The sequence below is a fragment of the Schistocerca americana genome, chromosome 5, assembly GCF_021461395.2.
Source record: "Schistocerca americana isolate TAMUIC-IGC-003095 chromosome 5, iqSchAmer2.1, whole genome shotgun sequence".
NCBI lineage: Eukaryota > Metazoa > Arthropoda > Insecta > Orthoptera > Acrididae > Schistocerca > Schistocerca americana.
The window spans coordinates 50,551,922-50,570,871 of NC_060123.1; the positions used below are offsets into that span (position 1 = coordinate 50,551,922).

General features: G+C 41.7%; 1 protein-coding gene across 1 annotated transcript in view; it reads left to right on the top strand.

Annotated features, from left to right (window-relative positions):
- The window catches only part of LOC124615639 (vesicular glutamate transporter 1-like), a 261,727-nt gene that overhangs the window by 73,621 nt on the left and 169,156 nt on the right, over nucleotides 1-18,950 (top strand). The window contains exon 3 of the mRNA XM_047143649.1: nucleotides 7,886-8,119. Coding sequence (XP_046999605.1) covers nucleotides 7,886-8,119 — 234 coding nt within the window. The remainder of the gene's footprint in view (nucleotides 1-7,885; nucleotides 8,120-18,950) is intronic.

The following is an 18,950-nucleotide window of genomic DNA, read 5'->3' on the forward strand; positions in this document are numbered from 1 at the left end:
GTATATTGGCTATAATAGGAAATTATTTCTATAGGTATTTATCGCGAATGTAGCCTTGTACATAAGTGAAACTTGAATTATAAATTGTTCAATCATAAAGAAGAGGTACTGAATCGAAATGAAGAGAAAATAAACGTATGGCAAAAATGATTAAAAGAAAGGATAGGTTGATAGGCCACATCTTGAGGCATTAAGGGATAGTTAATTTCATAATGGAAGGGAGTGTGGATGTGAGTGAGGTTGGGGAGGTCGATTGTAGAGAGAGACCAAGACTTGACTGCAATAATCAGATCCAAATGGATGGAGGTTGCAGTATTTATGCCAAGATGAAAGGATTTTTCCAGGATACACTGCTGTGGAGAGCTCAGTCTTCTGACCGAAAATCGCAACAACAACATTATTGTGTGCTTCACAGGAACCACTAGGTCCAATCACATTACTGTGGCCACTGCCGATGTTCGACGTCAATGTACAGCAAAAACTCGCAGACGGCAGGCGGCAGCACTAGCAGTGGAGGGACATAAAGCCTGGAGAGGGGGGAGGGGACGGTGCAGCTTTTGACGTAATGCAGAAATAGAGCGATGTATCTGACGTCCAAAGGAGCATGGACATTGGCTTTCAGGCAAAGGTTGGTAGCATTTGAAATACAGCTAATTTTGTAAACGGTTCTTGTGCCACTGCGAATGGAATATATCGTTCATGGCAAAATGGCGCTATCCAAAACCGGTGCTGAGGCAACTGTGATGGACAGTGGCCCATAGATGACAGGGGTGAACGACGGCTGTGGATATGTTTGCGGGCCAATAGATGTGCAACTGTTGACCGACTGAGCGCCCAACCAAGGAACTAATAACAGGTATGTTTAACGACCCTTCAGTGAAGATTGCTTCATATGGGCCTCCGCAGCAGGTGCCTTGTTCATAAACCCATGCTGACGGCTGTTCATCAGTGACAAAGGCTGGAATTTGCACACCGGTACCACAACAGGGCGTCCACTGAACGGCGATAGATGGCCTTTACAGATGACTCACGTTTTATGCGTGTACATCGTGAAGCGTCTGAAAACAAATACCCTGCATCAATCGTAGGAAGGGTCGCCGTTGGGTGAGGAAGTGTTTCGACTGTGGAATTTTTTCTAGGCATACCCTAGGTGATCTAGTCACTCTGGAATGCACTGTGGATCAACACGAATATGCTTCTGCCCTTGGGGACAGTCTCCTCTCATACGTGCATTTTGATTTTCCTCAAAATGGTGCCATCTACCAGCAGGATAATGCTAAGTGTCACACATCTCGCAGTGTATGAACATACACAATTGGCCATTAAAATTGCTACACCAAGGAGAAATGCAGATGATAAACAGGTATTCATTGGACAAATATATTATACTAGAACTGACATGTGATTACAATTTCACGCAATTTGGGTGCATAGATCCTGAGAAATCAGTACCCAGAACAACCACCTCTGGCCGCAATAACAGCCTTGATACGACGGGGCATTGAGTCAAACAGAGCTTGGATGGCGTGTACAGGTACAGCTGCCCATGCAGCTTCAACACGATACCACAGTTCATCAAGAGTAGTGACTGGGTATTGTGACGAGCCAGTTGCTCGGCCACCATTGACCAGACGTTTTCAGTCGGTGAGAGATCTGGAGAATGCGCTGGCCAGGGCAGCAGTCGAACATTTTCTGTATCCAGAAAGGCCCGTACAGTACCTGCAACATGCGGTCGTGCATTTCCTGCTGAAATGTAGGGTTTCGCAGGGATTGAATGAAGGGTAGAGACACGGGTCGTAACACATCTGAAATGTAACGTCCACTGTTCAAAGTGCCGTCAATGCGAACAAGAGGTGACAGAGACGTGTAACCAATGGCACCCCATACCATCACGCCAGGTGATATATCAGCATGGCGATGGGGAATACACGCTTCCAATGTGCGTTCACCGCGATGTCGCCAAACACGGAAGCGACCATCATGATGCTGTAAACAGAACCTGGACTCATCCGAAAAAATGATGTTTTGCCATTCGTGCACCCAGGTTCGTCGTTGAGTACACCATCGCAGGCGCTCCTGTCTGTGATCCAGCGTCAAGGGTAACCGCAGCCATGGTCTCCGAGCTGATAGTCCATGCTGTTGCAAACGTCGTCGAACTGTTCATGCAGGTGCTTGTTGTGTTGCAAACGTCCCCATCTGTTGACTCAGGGATCGAGACGTGGCTGCACGATCCGTTACAGCCATGCAGATAAGATGCCTGTCATCTCGACTGCTAGTGATACGAGGCCGTTGGGATCCAGCACGGCGTTCCGTATTACCCTCCCGAACCTACTGATTCCATATTCTGCTAACAGTCATTGGGTTTTGACCAACGCATGCAGCATTGTCGCAATACGATAAACCGCAATCGCGATAGGCTACAATCCGACCTTTATCAAAGTCGGAAACGTGATTGAATGCATTTCTCCTCCTTACACGAGGGATCACAACAACGTTTCACCAGGCAACGCCGGTCAACTGCTGTTTGTGTATGAGAAATCGGTTGGAAACTTTCCTCATGACAGCACGTTGTAGGTGTCGCCGCCGGCGCCAACCTTGTGTGGAAGCTCTGAAAAGCTAATCATTTGCATATCACAGCATCTTCTTCCTGTCGGTTAAATTTCGCGTCTGTAGCACGTCATCATCGTGGTGTAGAAATTTTAATGGCCAGTAGTGTAGTTCAAATGACACCAAAATGAGTTTATCGTACTCCTCTGGCCACCAGACTCCACCAACTTAAGCGCAATCGAGAATCTACGGGGCCACCTTGATTGGGCTGTTTGTGTCATGGAACCTCCACCAAGAAGCTTACTGCAGTTGATCACGGCTCTGTAGTCGGCATGACTCCACATTCTTCCTTTCAGAATCTCACTCACTCTCTTCCTGCAAATCTGGCAGCGGTCTGTACTGCAAAAGATGATTTTGCCGGCTTTTGACAGATGGTAACATTAATGTGACTGAACAGTATAATACATGCTGCTTTCTTTCACACATATGTATGACTACTTTAAACCTGTTGCTTCAATAGGGATTTGGAAATGGAAATGAATTAATAATTGCTTTAATAATGGGAAAATTGACTGGAAAGATTAGGTGAGAAAATTTAGAAGGTAATTTATGAATGTGTGCACCATCTTGGCTGAACTTCAACTGATACCACTATCAACAGACCTTGAATATCATTACACTCAAGTTCAATAAATATAATTTGTATTACATACTGCTACTTCCAGTAGTGTGCGGTACCAAATAATCACCGCAACCATTGAAATTGTCGATCTGTCTATAAGTTCTTAAACAAAGAAAGCAGAATATTTTAGGATAAGTAAACCAAGTTCAATAGGGGCCTATCAAGTCTGAGTCATTGCCTTTGCATTAATTGCATTGTCTTGAGTGTGACAATGTCGATGCAGGAACACTCTTCCAGATACGGCGTTAATTATTCTTGTCTGCACCGAACCTCTTGATGCAGGATCTCGGCAGCGAGTGAAATGATGAACAGATAGGAGTTCAACTTATAATCGTGCGAATAAATATTCCTTTTCTAGTAACTTTTCATAGCACTTTTAATGAACGGTTAAAATAATCATTTTTTAACAATGCTGGTATGACGGATCCAAGCCTACGTCCGTATTCTATGTCGGTCCTGAAACGAAAGGGGTGAAGATACATGAATTAATAACCTCAAGAGCATATTTCTTAACTTTGTTTATTTATTATTATTTTGAGCTTTTCTTCATTACAGAGGCTTATCTGCAACATAATAATTTACTCGGAAATTTCTATACAAAGAATAAAATTTCTTAAACTATATTTTCAAAATATTCCTCCAGGTGTCTCGATCTTGTGTGTCCTCTTCCTCTGCGACCATTCTCCTCATTGTGTGGTATACATTTTGGAGCCAGGTGGTCATAGGTCGTCCTCTTCTTCTTCTTCTCCCCTCTGGTTCCCACTCCAGTATCAATTTTGGTATTCTGGCTTCCTCCATTCATCGTACATGCTGTACCACTGTAATTTCTCCTTATTATTTCGGTGTTCCTTATCTTCTCTTTCCTGGAGAGTCTTGCCGATCTTCTCCAGAAGTCCATCCATTTTGTAATGTTCTTCAGGTGAACTGTCCAGGTCTCTGTTCCATACAGAACCACACTCTCTGATATAGATTTGTATATCAATTTTTTAGTTCCGCTCATTACATTCCTGCTCCGTAAGACTGAATTAAGCATCCCAATGACCTTCTGTCTGCTACTAATTCTTTTATTGATTTATGACACTGATTTTCCCTCGATTTATAAAATAGATCCCAAATAACAGAAAGTGTTTATCTTTTTGATTTTCTTCCCTTTAATGTATAGCTCATCTGAATCATTAGTCAAGTATTCTGTTTTTTGGTAATTAATCTTCAAACCCCAAGATTTGTATGCTACTGCTAGTTGATTGCACATATAGTTAGCATCTTCCCCATCTTGTGCTACGACTACTTGACCATCAGCAAACAATAAATGATGCAGGTAAACTCCTTCTCTTACTTCTAATCCCATACTATTACATTTACGAGACCTTGTTCTAAGGCTAATATCTGTAGAGGGTTTTAAGTAATGATGGTGAGATGGGGTAGCCCTGTAAAAGGCCTTTGCTTGTTCTAAATGTCTGTGAAAGTTTATTACCAACTTTCACTTGGCAAATATTATCTTTATACAACTGTTGCATTATTTTAATCAAGGAAGGGTTTATGTTTGCCATATGTAGTGCTTTCCAAAGCAATTTCCTTGGGACAGTATCATGTGCTTTTTCTAGATCTATGAAAATTAATCCTATATTTTTTTATTTTTCCCTATGCTTCTCCAAAATCTGTCAAATGTGAAAATAAGGTCTACACATGATCTCCCAGCCGAGAAACCACACTGTTCTTCTTGGGTTCTAAAATTTTTTTCCACTTTCTTTTTAATTACTTTCGCAAAAATTCTCATTAATCTATATTTTGACTAAAGTTCAGTCTTGATCACACCATTTATGTTTCAATGATATAGGTAACCGGTTTAGGTTATTTCTACATAACCATAACCAGACCTGTGGATTAATTTTAGGAAATACTAGAAACCAATCTTTAAATAAAATGAAAGTGTCGAATGACGTCAAAATTTAACAAGATAAAATAAAATTATTTATACCCATGGCTCCCTTTGGATGGTAGGCGGAGCTCTCCTCAGCTGCTACGAAGTTAACTGACGGTTATGAGTGCTGAGCACGAGCTTAAGTATGCAGAGGCTCCGCCTGCTTCCTGTCACACTACTTCACAACTGCCAATCAGCGTTCATAATATGACGCCATCGTCAAAGTATAAAAGTAGGTAATACACTAATAACATAAAATTGATTCATTAAAAATGTCTGATTAACAGATAGTTAGTATGTGTACAGCTTATTTATATTTTAGATAAAAACAGTAAACTACAATGTGTAATAGTTGTGCTCTCCATGGGCAACCTTAATACTATTACAGTGTCGGTTACATCAAAGATGTGAAAGTCCTTGGAGTTGTGGTATATATCGATTATACCGAGTCGCCTACATAACAATTGCATCTTTGTTGGATGCTGCAGAATCGTCTTACTTTAACTGTAGTTTTCATAGCAATATTCTTTATAGCAGTAGGGTAGCAGCCAAGAGTACATTCCGCATTATGTGTGTCTGAATAACTGATGAGACCGCTGATTAAATTTTTTTAGAACTCATCGATCTAATAGTTTTTATAATAATCAATGTCAATTTAATAAAATTTTTATATGTTGTACAGCATATTTTACATACATAGTTTTTGCCATGGGTATAACTAGTCTTATATTTTAAAACAAAAGAGTAGGTGCTTTTACTACAAAATTTCGTCAAAAAGGTCGTAAAAATATTTTTCGCGAAAATCTAATTGTTCATTGAGCAGCATTGATGATTTGGTTTTCCAATGAGCATATATCTCGATTTCTTCTAAGATATTCATAAGTTAGCCTTTATTTGCATAATGAAGAACTTGTAAATTCTGCTCTACTGTCCCCTCAGCATGATTATTGAATGCTATATGATGGCCGAATACAGACTTTGTTCATGAGGTACCCGACGTATGTTCTTTGTACCTTACTGCAAAATTTCGTCCTGTTTGGCCGATGTATATTTTCTCACAGTCTCTACATTGGATCTTGTACACTCCTGATCTGGTAAATTTTCCATTATCTTTACTTACAGTATGTCTTAATTTTTGTTGTAAAGTATTGTCAGTTGTAAATGCTATTGTTATTCCAGAAATTTTGAATAAATCAGTAATTCTGTCTGATATGTTTCCCATATATGTCATCTTCATATATTTTGGATTACCTATTAGTGGAGTACTTTGTGATTGTTGCACTTTATTAAAAATGACATCTACCTGTCATGTGTTGAAAGAGTTAGTTTTTGCAATTTGTTTTAAGATGGTCATTTCCTTTTTGATCTCATTAGCTTCTAGCGGTAATTTTAGTATTCGGTGTATCATAGACTTAAAAAATGCTTTTTTATACTTGTCAGGATGGCATGATATGGCATTAATAATAACATCAGTGGTTGTAGGTTTCCTGTATATGGTGAAGAAATGTTTCCCATTGTTATTAGTTATAGTGAGATCTAGGCAGATAATAGATTTTCGATTTTCATGCTGAACCATAAATTGTAACTTCGGATGCATAGAGTTTAATTCTATTGCAAGCTTCTCAATTTCATCTTTTGAACCATTATAAAGCAATAATGTAACATCTACATATCGCTTGTAATATTTGATTTTATTTGCGATATCAGGGTTATTTTTCAGGAATTGCGTCTCAATGTGGTTCACGAAAATGTCTGCAACTGTCCCAGCCAAAGAATTGCCCATTGCTAGGCCATCTTTCTGACAATAGATTTTAGTATTAAAAGAGAAATAATTGTAATCTAAAGTGCATTCAAGCAGTTCTATAAATTCGGTTATTTCGTCTTTAGTCATAATTTTGTATACCTAAACCGGTTACCTATATCATTGAAACATTAAGAGTGTGATCAAGACTGAACTTGAGTCAAAATATAATAATCTACTAATCACTGTATTCCAAAAATGTTTACCAAAATCTCATTAATCTGTTTGTAACATAAATTCCTCGACAGTTTGAACAAATTTGGGATCCCCTTTCTTAAATATGGTATTAATGTAACCTTGCTTCATCTCGTTGGTACTGAGTCTCCAGGTATAATTTTGTTGAAGAGGTGTGTTATCAATTTCACAATTTTGTCACCACCATATTTCAGACACCCCAGATTGATATTGCCTGGTCCAGGTGATTTACCATTCTTTCCTATTCTCAACGCCTGAAGTACTTCACTTTCTAAAATCTGGATTTCATCATCTTCATGTCCATTTTCTTCCAATGTTCCTTCTTCTAGACATTCTTCTCTGTCCTCATTTAATAATTTTTGGAAATACTCTTCCCATTCCTTTTGTGTTATCAGTTGGAGATTGGTTTTGCTTTCTGTATCCTGTTGAAGCCCTTTTAATACTGGCCATGCTTCTTTTGCTCTCACAAATCCTAATTTGCTATTAACCTTGGCACATGTTTTTTGTCATGTTTCATTTTTTGCCATCCTTATTTTTTTCATCACTTCCTTCTTCTTATTTAATTTGATACAGGTATTTAACGGTGTATCAAAACGTTATCCTTGCCACAAAACTACTCATTAATTTACTTTTGCTGGTGCCTTAGTTTATAGCTCATTAAGTTTACATATAGCGTATATTAAAGAAAAGAAAGAAAAATAATACGAATCAGTACATGCTTCGACTGTTTTGCCGGCAGGAGAGCGAGTTCGACTGGGACACGGAGCTGCAGGGCCTGGTGCTGAGCTCCTTCTTCTACGGCTACATCTGCACGCAGCTGCTGGGCGGCTGGCTGGCGCTGCGCGTGGGCGGCGCTGTCCTCATGACCTGCGCCGTCGCCGTCAGCGCAGTGCTGGCGCTCGTCACGCCCGTGCTGGTGCGCCTCAGCGTCTACGCCTTCATCGCCATCCGGGTCATTCAGGGGCTTGTACAGGTACAGGCTGTTCCCAACGGCACCCACCTGCCTGCGCCACTAACTGACCGCGATATTTTACTGTCACGAGCTCGTCTCCTCAGTAATACCACTGCTAGTAGCAATAATAGTTTTATGCACCGTCAGCAACTTTTACAAGTATATTTTACATGCTGTGGAACTATTCCTTAAGAACATACAGGCATTTACATACACGTCTACAACTAAACTCCATCTGAACAGGCCTCAGGAGACCTAACGGTACACCAAGCGAGGTGGCGCAGTGGTTAACACACTGGACTCGTATTCGGGAGGACGACGGTTCAATCCCGTCTCCGGCCGACCTGATTTAGGTTTTCCATGATTTCCCTAAATCGCTCCAGGCAAATGCCGGGATGGTTCCTTTGAAAGGGCACGGCCGACTTCCTTTCCCGTCCTTCCTTAATCCGATGAGACCGATGACCTCGATGTTTGGTCTCTTCCTCCAAACAACCAAACCAACCAACCTAACGGTACTTACCAACCACCTTATCATCCCCAGACGATAGTCATCACTGGATGAAGACGTGTAGGAGTATGTGAGCAGCACACCTCTTCTGTGGCCATAGTCAGTCTTCGCCATTGGTACATAATTACAGGTCTAGTTCGACAAAAGTGGAACACATTCTCGGCCATGCCTTTATAATAGGAACCATCACTGCATTCTTCTGAAACACACTACTGGCCATTAAAATTGCTACGCCAAGAACAAATGCAGATGATAAACGGGTATTCATTGGACAAATATATTATACTAGAACTGACATGTCATTACATTTTCACGCAATTTGGGTGCATAGATCCTGAGAAATCAGTACCCAGAACAACCACCTCTGGCCGTAATAACGGCCTTGATACGCCTGCGCATTGAGTCAAAGAGAGCTTGGACGGCGTGTACAGGTACAGGTACCCATGCAGCTTCAACATGATACCACAGTTCATCAACAGTAGTGACTGGCGTATTGTGACGAGACAGTTGCTCAGCCGCCATTGACCAGATGTTTTCAATTGGTGAGAGATCTGGAGAATGTGCTGGCCAGGGCAGCAGTCAAACATTTTCTGTATCCAAAAATGCCCATACAGCACCTGCAACATGCGGTCGTGCGTTATCCTGCTGAAATGTAGGGTTTCGCAGGGATCGAATGGAGGGTAGAGCCACGAGTTGTAACACATCTGAAATGTAACGTCCACTGCTCAAAGTGCTGTCAATGCGAACAAGAGGTGGCCGAGACGTGTAGCCAATGGCACCCCATACCATCACGCTGGGTGATACGCCAGTATGGCGATGACGAATACATGCTTCTAATGTGCTCAGATGGAAACCCAGTTCTAAGTAAAAAAGGGGAGGCAGAAAGGTGGAAGGAGTATATAGAGGGTCTATACAGGGGCGATGTTCTTGAGGACAATATTATGGAAATGGAAGAGGAGGCAGATGAAGATGAAATGGGAGATACCACACTGCTTGAAGAGTTTGACAGAGCACTAAACGACGTAAGTCGAAACAAGGCCCTGGGAGTAGACAACATTCCATTAGAACTACTGACAGCCTTGGGAGAGCCAGTCCTGACAAAACTCTACCATCTGGTGAGCAAGATGTATGACACAGGCGAAATACCCTCAGACTTCAAGAAGAATATAATAATTCCAATCCCAAAGAAAGCGGGTGTTGACAGATGTGGAAATTACCGAACTATCAGTTTAATAAGTCACAGCTGCAAAATACTAGCGCGAATTCTTTGCAGACGAATGGAGAAACTGGTAGAAGCCGACATCAGGGAAGATCAGTTTGGATTCCGTAGAAATGTTGGAATACGTGAGGCAATACTGACCCTACGACTTATCTTAGAAAATAGATTAAGGAAAGGCAAACCTACATTTCTAGCATTTGTAGACTTAGAGAAAACTTTTGACAACGTTGACTGGAATACTCTCTTCCAAATTCTGAAGGTAGCAGGGGTAAAATACAGGGAGCGAAAGGCTATTTACAATTTGTACAGAAACCAAATGGCAGTTATCAGATGGCTGGGTGTTGTGTGCTGTCCCTAGGTTAGTTAGGTTTCAGTAGTTCTAAGTTCTAGGGGACTGATGACCATAGATGTTAAGTCCCATAGTGCTCAGAGCCATTTGAGCAGTTATAAGAGTCGAGGGGCACGAAACGGAAGCAGTGGTTGGGAAGGGAGTGAGACAGGGTTGTAGCCTGTCCCCGATCTTATTCAATCTGTATATTGAGCAAGCAGTAAAGGAAACAAAAGTAAAGGTCGGAGTAGGTACTAAAATCCATGGAGAAGAAATAAAAACTTTGAGGTTCGCCGATGACATTGTAATTTTGTCAGAGACAGCAAAGGACTTGGAAGAGCAGTTGAACGGAATGGACAGTGTCTTGAAAGGAGGGTATAAGATTAACATCAACAAATGCAAAACGAGGATAATGGAATGTAGTCGAATTAAATCGGGTGATGCTGCACGAATTAGATTAGGAAATGAGAAGCTTAAAGTAGTAAAGGAGTTTTGCTATTTGGGAAGCAAAATAACTGATGATGGTCGAAGTAGAGAGGATATAAAATGTAGACTTGCCATGGCAAGGAAAGCGTTTCTGAAGAAGAGAAATTTGTTAATATCGAGTATAGATTTAAGTGTCAGGAAGTCGTTTCTGAAAGCATTTGTATGGAGTGTAGCCATGTATGGAAGTGAAACATGGAAGATAAATAGTTTGGACAAGAAGAGAATAGAAGCTTTAGAAATGTGGTGCTACAGAAGAATGCTGAAGATTAGATGGGTAGATCACATAACTAATGAGGAGGTATTGAATAGAATTGGGGAGAAGAGGAGTTTGTGGCACAACTTGACTAGAAGAAGGGATCGGTTGGTAGGAAATGTTCTGAGGCATCAAGGGATCACCAATGTAGTACTGGAGGGCAGCGGGAGGGTAAAAATCGTAGAGGGAGACCAAGAGATGAATACACTAAGCAGATTCAGAAGGATGTAGGCTGCAGCAGGTACTGGGAGATGAAGAGGCTTGCACAGGATAGATAACACGGAGAGCTGCATCAAACCAGTCTCAGGACTGAAGACAACAACAACAACAACAACAACAACAATGTGCGTTCGCCGCGATGTCGCCAAACACGGATGCGACCATCATGATGCTGTAAACAGAACCTAGATTCATCCGAAAAAATGACGTTTTGCCATTCGTGCACCTAGGTTCGTCGTTGAGTACACCATCGCAGGCGCTCCTGTGTGTGATGCAGTGTCAAGGGTAACCGCAGCCATGGTCTTCGAGCTGAGAGTCCACGCTGCTGCAAACTTCGTCGAACTGTTCATGCAGATTGTTGTTGTCTTGCATACGTCCCCATCTGTTGACTCAGGGATCGAGGCGTGGCTGCACGATCCGTTACGACCATGCGGATAAGATGCCTGTCATCTCAACTGCTAGTGATACGAGGCCGTTGGGATCCAGCACGTCGTTCCGTATTACCCTCCTGAACCCACCGATTCCATATTCTGCTAACAGTCATTGGATCTCGACCAATGCGAGCAGTAATGTCGCGATACGATTAATCGCAATCGCGATAGGCTACAATCCGACCTTTACCAAAGTCGGAAACGTGATGGTACGCATTTCTCCTCCTTACACGAGGGATCACAACAACGTTTCACCAGGCAACGCCGGTCAACTGCTGTCTGTGTATGAGAAATCGCTTGGAAACTTTTCTCATGTCAGCACGTTGTAGGTGTCGCCACCGGCGCCAAACTTGTGTGAATGCTCTGAAAAGCTAATCATTTGCATATAACAGCATCTTCTTCCTGTCGGCTAAATTTCGCGTCTGTAGCACGTCATCTTCGTGGTGTAGCAATTTTAATGGTCAGTAGTGTAATTTAGGGAAACCATTGACGACCTAAATTAGGATCGCCAGGTGGAAACTGAATCTTCCATCCTTCCAAATACAAAGCCTGTCTGTTTAAAACAGTGCTACCACATAAGGTTTATCCTAGTGTAAAGATATTGTTAAGCAAATAAATTATTTAATCCACAATGAAATTTGATTCTGCATCTGAGTGTGCGCTGATATGAAACTTCCTGGATGATTAAAACTGAGTGCCGGACCGTGACTCGAACTGGGGACCTTTGCCTATGGCGGGCAAGTGCTCTACCAACTGAGCTACTGAAGCACGACAATGGGCCCCGTCCTCACAGCTTTACTTGCGCCAGTACCTCGTCTCCTACCTTCCTAACTTTACAGAAGCTCTCCTGCGAACCAATTAGAACTGAAGCTGTGAGGACGGGTCATGAGGTGTGGCTGGGTATCTCCGACAATAGAGGACTTTCCCACAAAAGGCAAAGGTACTGAGTTCGAGTGTCGGTCCGGCACACAGTTTAAATCTGCCAGGAAGTTTCAAGTTATTTAGTAACGTAAAAAGCTAATGCTACACGTGAAGAAAACGATTCCTGGAGATTTAATATGACCGTGAATTTGTAATCAGAAAATGTGTAAAAAAAACTGCATACAGTAAATTAATATTGTATAAACCCCAAGAACCGTTTTTACTTCCGGAAACTTCGAAAGCAAACCTCTATATGAGAAGTTTCCCAATAATGTTAAAATTCTGATAATAATATCCTTCCATAGCGGAAAACAGTAAAACACTCGAATGATAATTTGATAATTAAAGACACAGTATACTGTGATTTTGCTTATCAGTTACAGTTAAACTCAGATAAACTTGCACCTAAATATGAATGAATGGAAATAAGACGTTAAGTGGCATGTAAACAAAGATTGTGTACTTTGACAGCTGTCAGATTCAAAGCTCCCTGTAATACGCTAACTTGAAGCAATGGCAAATGAGCTGCTTCTTTGTAATTGGTCGGTGTAAATAACTTCTATGGCGGATGCCTCAACTTGCGCGTCTGGCCACTTTCACAGTACAACACACAAATTCTCCTGCCTAAATGATTGTATATACACGACGAAGCACACCCCTCCAAAAGACACACAGCGCATGCAAAGACTTTTTAACAGTCACTGAAGGTAAACAGTTTTTACAATAAACTAATTATATTTACGGAGAGAAACGTTAAGAGATAGTCTGTTACAAAGTACAAAGAAATTAAATTGGTTACGATAGTGAGTTTCTCGAAGAGAGGATTGGTTTCGAGTCTTATCTGTTCTGGGTCGGCGTGATGAGGCGACGGCGCTAGAAGCAGTTGGAAGTTGCTGATTTGAATCCTATAAGTTCATCGAGTCGTATCCTTGGCATTAATTTATATCCTCTTTCCTTACATCCTCTTTGGGCTGGTGATAGTATCAAGTTGCGTAGCATCTATTTGTGGTAGGCCAGAACAAAGTAGCTGTTTATGTAGCACTGAAGGTTCAGCTGCAACGTTCATACACGATGCTTTGGCACAGACCATACATCGTGTTTAAATTAACATTCCAGTTGCTACAACTTGCAAATTTCGAAGTTAGACAGTCCACCTACTGTTAATATTCATGATTCACGATAACACCGTTCCCGTGAAAACAGTGACTTACGCAGCAACACAGTTCACGGTTTCCACATGGGCGGTTAGTGTTTTAGCATACGTCATATTTCGTTGTCTAGAAAATGAGCGATATTGAATTCACAGTTTATGTAATTCAATCCGATTCTAAACTGACGACAATATTGTCTGTTCACGAGTGCATTGCCACTGCCACAAGCATCATTCTGCAAAAACCCATAACTTTCGCGTCACACAAAATCCGTTTAGACTGTCCATCATTGCGTCAAATTTCAAACCGTGTCTAACACACGAAAGTCCGGTGTTAATATCGCGCTAATCGCGCACCATTGCTACACACAATACTTGCTTCCGTACCACCACTCTCATGCGCCATCTGCGACCCTCTAAACACAGTTCGACCCGACAACTATCGATACTTCTCTCGCTCCACAGTTCTTACAACACTTCCGCCTTTTGCATTCCGCTTCACACAATACATTTCATAAAACTATCTGAAAGATCATCAGAAAAAAATTCAAGTCTTTACATAAGGAACTCGTATAGCAAATAATTCATGTTCTACACTATATAACCAAAGGAAAATTATTCTACGTCATCAGAAATATATCTATGAAGTACAAGGTAGTAAAAAACGGTAGTTGTTTGGGGGAGGAGACCAAACAGCGAGGTCATCGGTCTCGTCGGATTAGGGAAGGACGGGGAAGGAATTCGGCCGTGCCCTTTCAAAGGAACCATCCCGGCATTTGCCTGGAGCGATTTAGGAAAATCACGGAAAAGCTAAATCAGGACGGCCGGACGCAGGATTGAACCGTCGTCCTCCCGAATGCGAGTCCAGTGAAGGTAGTAAATGAAAGGAAAAATATAGCTCGTTATTAGTCATGGCATCACATACACTGTTCATTCAGATTGCAAAACCCGGCATTTGACACTCGATGCTGGAATTGATCCACAAAACGCTATGAAATATTGTGTTTCCGGAAGTGAATCTTAAGGTGGGGATTTGCATTTTATCAGTGAAAAGTATTGAATGTGATAATAAACGCCAGATTTAAATGAACTCTGTAGTTTATTATAAGAAGCATTTGAATCATAAAGCATCCAAAACAATCATGAAATTACTAAATTTACAATTATAGAATTAACCACAAGAATTACAAACCTGGTTTGTTGCCAAAGTTACTCAATGACATCGGAGTTGCTTAATAATCTTGCATCTAACTTTGTGAAATTTATCTCACCCTAACAGTATAACGATTACAGTGACTGACTGAATGGAGAACTGAAGAAACCCGTAGATGTGAGGATGTACTGATGAAAGTGGGACAAGGAAACCTATCTTGAATCTGTACTTGAACCTCTCGATCGTCCCAACATACCGGAGATGGTAGCTGTGCTCACCATACCGTTCGGTGTAACATGAGCCGAATGGTGACGCCCTATCGTGCTCCCAGGAAGTCTGATACTAGGCTCGTTCTGGTGAGGTCTCAAACATTAGAGCTCAGTTGGCACCTCCAGTTGAGCGCACAGCCTGCAGAGCGCCAATGTGTCCAGCACCAAGCACAGAGACGAAGTCTTTCATTCTAAGTCAATAAGGAACCGACAACTCGTTTCTTCTTTGCAAGAAAAATTCCACCATTCCCCTCTAAAGTTACATCAGTCTGCCAATGGAGTAATTGTTTCTTTGACAAAATGTCTCACCAAGAAGAGGCAAATCGCCAAACAACAAATGATATCATTTTTCTCCCCTCTTTTCTAAAAAAATCATCTGCCTACAGGAATATTAAAGAGACCTTTGGAGAAAAGAGAGCCACTTGTATGAATATCAGGAGCTCAGATGGAAACCCAGTTCTAAGCAAAGAAAGGAAACCAGAAAGGTGGAAGGAGTATATAGAGGATCTATACAAGGGCGATGTACTTGAGGACAATATTTTGGAAATGGAAGAGGATGTAGATGAAGATGAAATGGGAGATACGATACTGCTTGAAGAGTTTGACAGAGCACTGAAAGACCTGAGTCGAAATAAGGCCGCGGGAGTAGACAACATTCCATTGGAACTACTGACGGCCTTGGGAGAGCCAGTCCTGACAAAACTCTACCATCTGGTTCAAATGGCTCTGAGCACTATCGGACTAAACTGCTGAGGTCATCAGTCCCCTATAACTTAGAACCACTTAAACCTAACTAACCTAAGGACATCACACACATCCATGCCCGAGGCAGGATTCGAACCTGCGACAGTAGAGGTCTCGCGGTTCTAGACTGTAGTGCCTAGAACCGCTCGGCCATTCCGGCCGGCCTCTACCATCTGGTGAGCAAGATGTATCAGACAGGCGAAATACCCTCAGACTTCAACAAGAATATAATAATTCCAATCCCAAAGAAAGCAGGTGCTGACAGATGTGGAAATTACCGAACTATCAGTTTAATAAGTCACAGCTGCAAAATACTAACGCGAATTCTTTACAGACGAATGGAAAAACTGGTAGAAGCCGACCTCGGGGAAGATCAGTTTGGATTCCGTAGAAATGTTGGAACACGTGAGGCAATACTGACCCTACGACTTATCTTAGAAAATAGATTAAGGAAAGGCAAACCTACGTTTCTAGCATTTGTAGACTTAGAGAAAGCATTTGACAATGTTGACTGGAATACTCTCTTTCAAATTCTGAAGGTGGCATGGATAAAATACAGGGAGCGAAAGGCTATTTACAATTTGTACAGAAACTCAATGGCAGTTATAAAAGTCAAGGGATGTGAAAGGGAAGCAGTGGTTGAGAAGGGAGTGAGACAGGGTTGTAGCCTCTCCCCGATGTTATTCAATCTGTATATAGAGCAAGCAGTAAAGGAAACAAAAGAAAAATTTGGAGTAGGTATTAAAATCCATGGAGAAGAAGTAAAAACTTTGAGGTTCGCCGATGGCATTGTAATTCTGTCAGAGACAGCAAAGGACTTGGAAGAGCAATTGAACGGAATGGACAGTGTCTTGAAAGGAGGGTAGACGATGAAAATCAACAAAAGCAAAACGAGGATAATGGAATGTAGTCAAATTAAATCGGGTGATGCTGAGGGAATTAACTTAGGAACTGAGACACTTAAAGTAGCAAAGGAGTTTTGCTATTTAGGGAGCAAAACAACTGATGATGGTCGAAGTAGAGAGGATATAAAATGTAGACTGGCAATGGCAAGGAAAGCGTTTCTGAAGAAGAGAAATTTGTGAACATCGAGTATAGATTTAAGTGTCAGGAAGTCGTTTCTGAAAGCATTTGTATGGAGTGTAGCCATGTATGGAAGTGAAACATGGACGATAAATAGTTTGGACAAGAAGAGAATAGAAGCTACAGAAGAATGCTGAAGATTAAATAGGTAGATCACGTAACTAATGAGGAGGTATTGAACAGAATTTGGGAGAAGAGGAGTTTGTGGCACAACTTGACAAGAAGAAGGGACCGGTTGGTAGGACATGTTCTGAGGCATCAAGGGATCACAAATTTAGCATCGGAGGGCAGCGTGGAGGGTAAAAATCGTAGAGAGAGACCAAGAGATGAATACATTAAGCAGATTCAGGAGGATGTAGGTTGCAGTAAGTACTGGGAGATGAAGAAGCTTGCACAGGGTAGAGCAGCATGGAGAGCTGCATCAAACCAGTCTCAGGGCTGAAGACCACAATAACAACAATGTGTTATGTCCTCTTGATGTCACTTCTATTTGACCAGTTGGCACCCTCTCATCCAGCAGCTAGCTTTGCTGTTCATATCCTGGGGAAAGCTAAACAGCTGTGCTCGAGGCTAGCCGCCAACTCTGTGGCATCTTCTGAACCTGTAGTACAACAGAGCTGTTTTGCCATCATTTTTGGAAAGCATTTTTCTTAACATATTCCAAGCACCTACTGCTGGCTGAGTTCTGTCATCTAGAATAAATGCTTCCACCATGGCCATCAAAAGTGGATATGTGCGATAAACAGCACAATAGGCTGGCCTAAAATGACAATGGCCGAGGCTGGTCCCCTCCCCACAGTTATCTGAAGGGCTGCTTTCCCTCAGCTCCTCATCTCATTACTCCATCTAAACTATCTCAGCTCCGATTCAGTCGCATTATTAATCATAAATAAATGCAAAGAGATGACAAGAATGGCTTGTCACTTTTCAGTCACAGCACAAGTCACTGCACGCACTACGCATACTAGACACACATTATTTTATAGTGTAACAACAAAAAACACTATCAGCTGACATCAGGACAGTAATGAGAATGTTGTGTTTTCCTTATGTGTAGAAGGGTTTGACCTGACCTGTACATTATGGTTGAGAGGCTAACTCCACTGATGCCGCATGGAATTAGCCGAGCGGTCTGAGGCGCTGCCGTTGTAGACAGTGCGGCTGGTCCCGGCGGAGGTTCGAATCCTCCCTCGGGCATGGGTGTGTGTGTGTTTGTTCTTAGGATAATTCAGGTTAAGTAGTGTGTAAGCTTAGGGACTGATGACCTTAGCAGTTAAGTCCTATAAGATTCCACACATATTTGAACAATTTTGCTAACTCCACTGCAAATTATCTACAGAAACTGACAGAGCTTTCATTGGGCTGTCGCTCCTTGTTCGATTTTCACCATTTCAGTTGTTGCTCTGTGCCACTGACTATACCACCCATCTCTGCAGTAGCGTGAGAATGAAACTGCTGCTGTATACCTTGATCTTAATTTAAATCAGCATCTGAAAACGGAGTTAAGTAGTTTTGATTTAGCATTGCTACCAACAGTTTCAGTGCCTGTGTGATCCATGAGTATCTAACACTGACTTTCTTCGCACTGATGAACTTAGCATATGACCAGAATGTTTCTTGGGCTGTGTGAGACGCCTTTCAGTAAGATTCCTTTACAGTAGTCATTGAAGGTTTCGTTCATTAACCATTTGACAGTCTATTGCGTTTCATTCCGTGTCTTTCTGTCTATACGCCTTTGAATTGTTTTACTTCTATTGTACAGTAATCGCTGATTCAGTAGAAATTTCCGTACAGAGACTTTATAGCATGGAGGGTCCCTCCATTCATGAACTGTTTTCCTAAGTACACTACATTGTCAACTATTCTTCTATATCTGAGCAACAGTACTGCTACATGTTGCGACCCAAGAGCTATTTCGAGTTCCTCCTTCAGGTTGAAACCCTGACGTCCTTTGTTTAACTCTAACCTGAGAGTCGTATAAGGTTATTACCTGGCTTTATGCCCTGAAACGCTGCGCTTTATATTAAATCTGAGTCACACATAAGTAACCGCAATCTCACTGTGATGACTAAAGCGTCAGAGTGTATG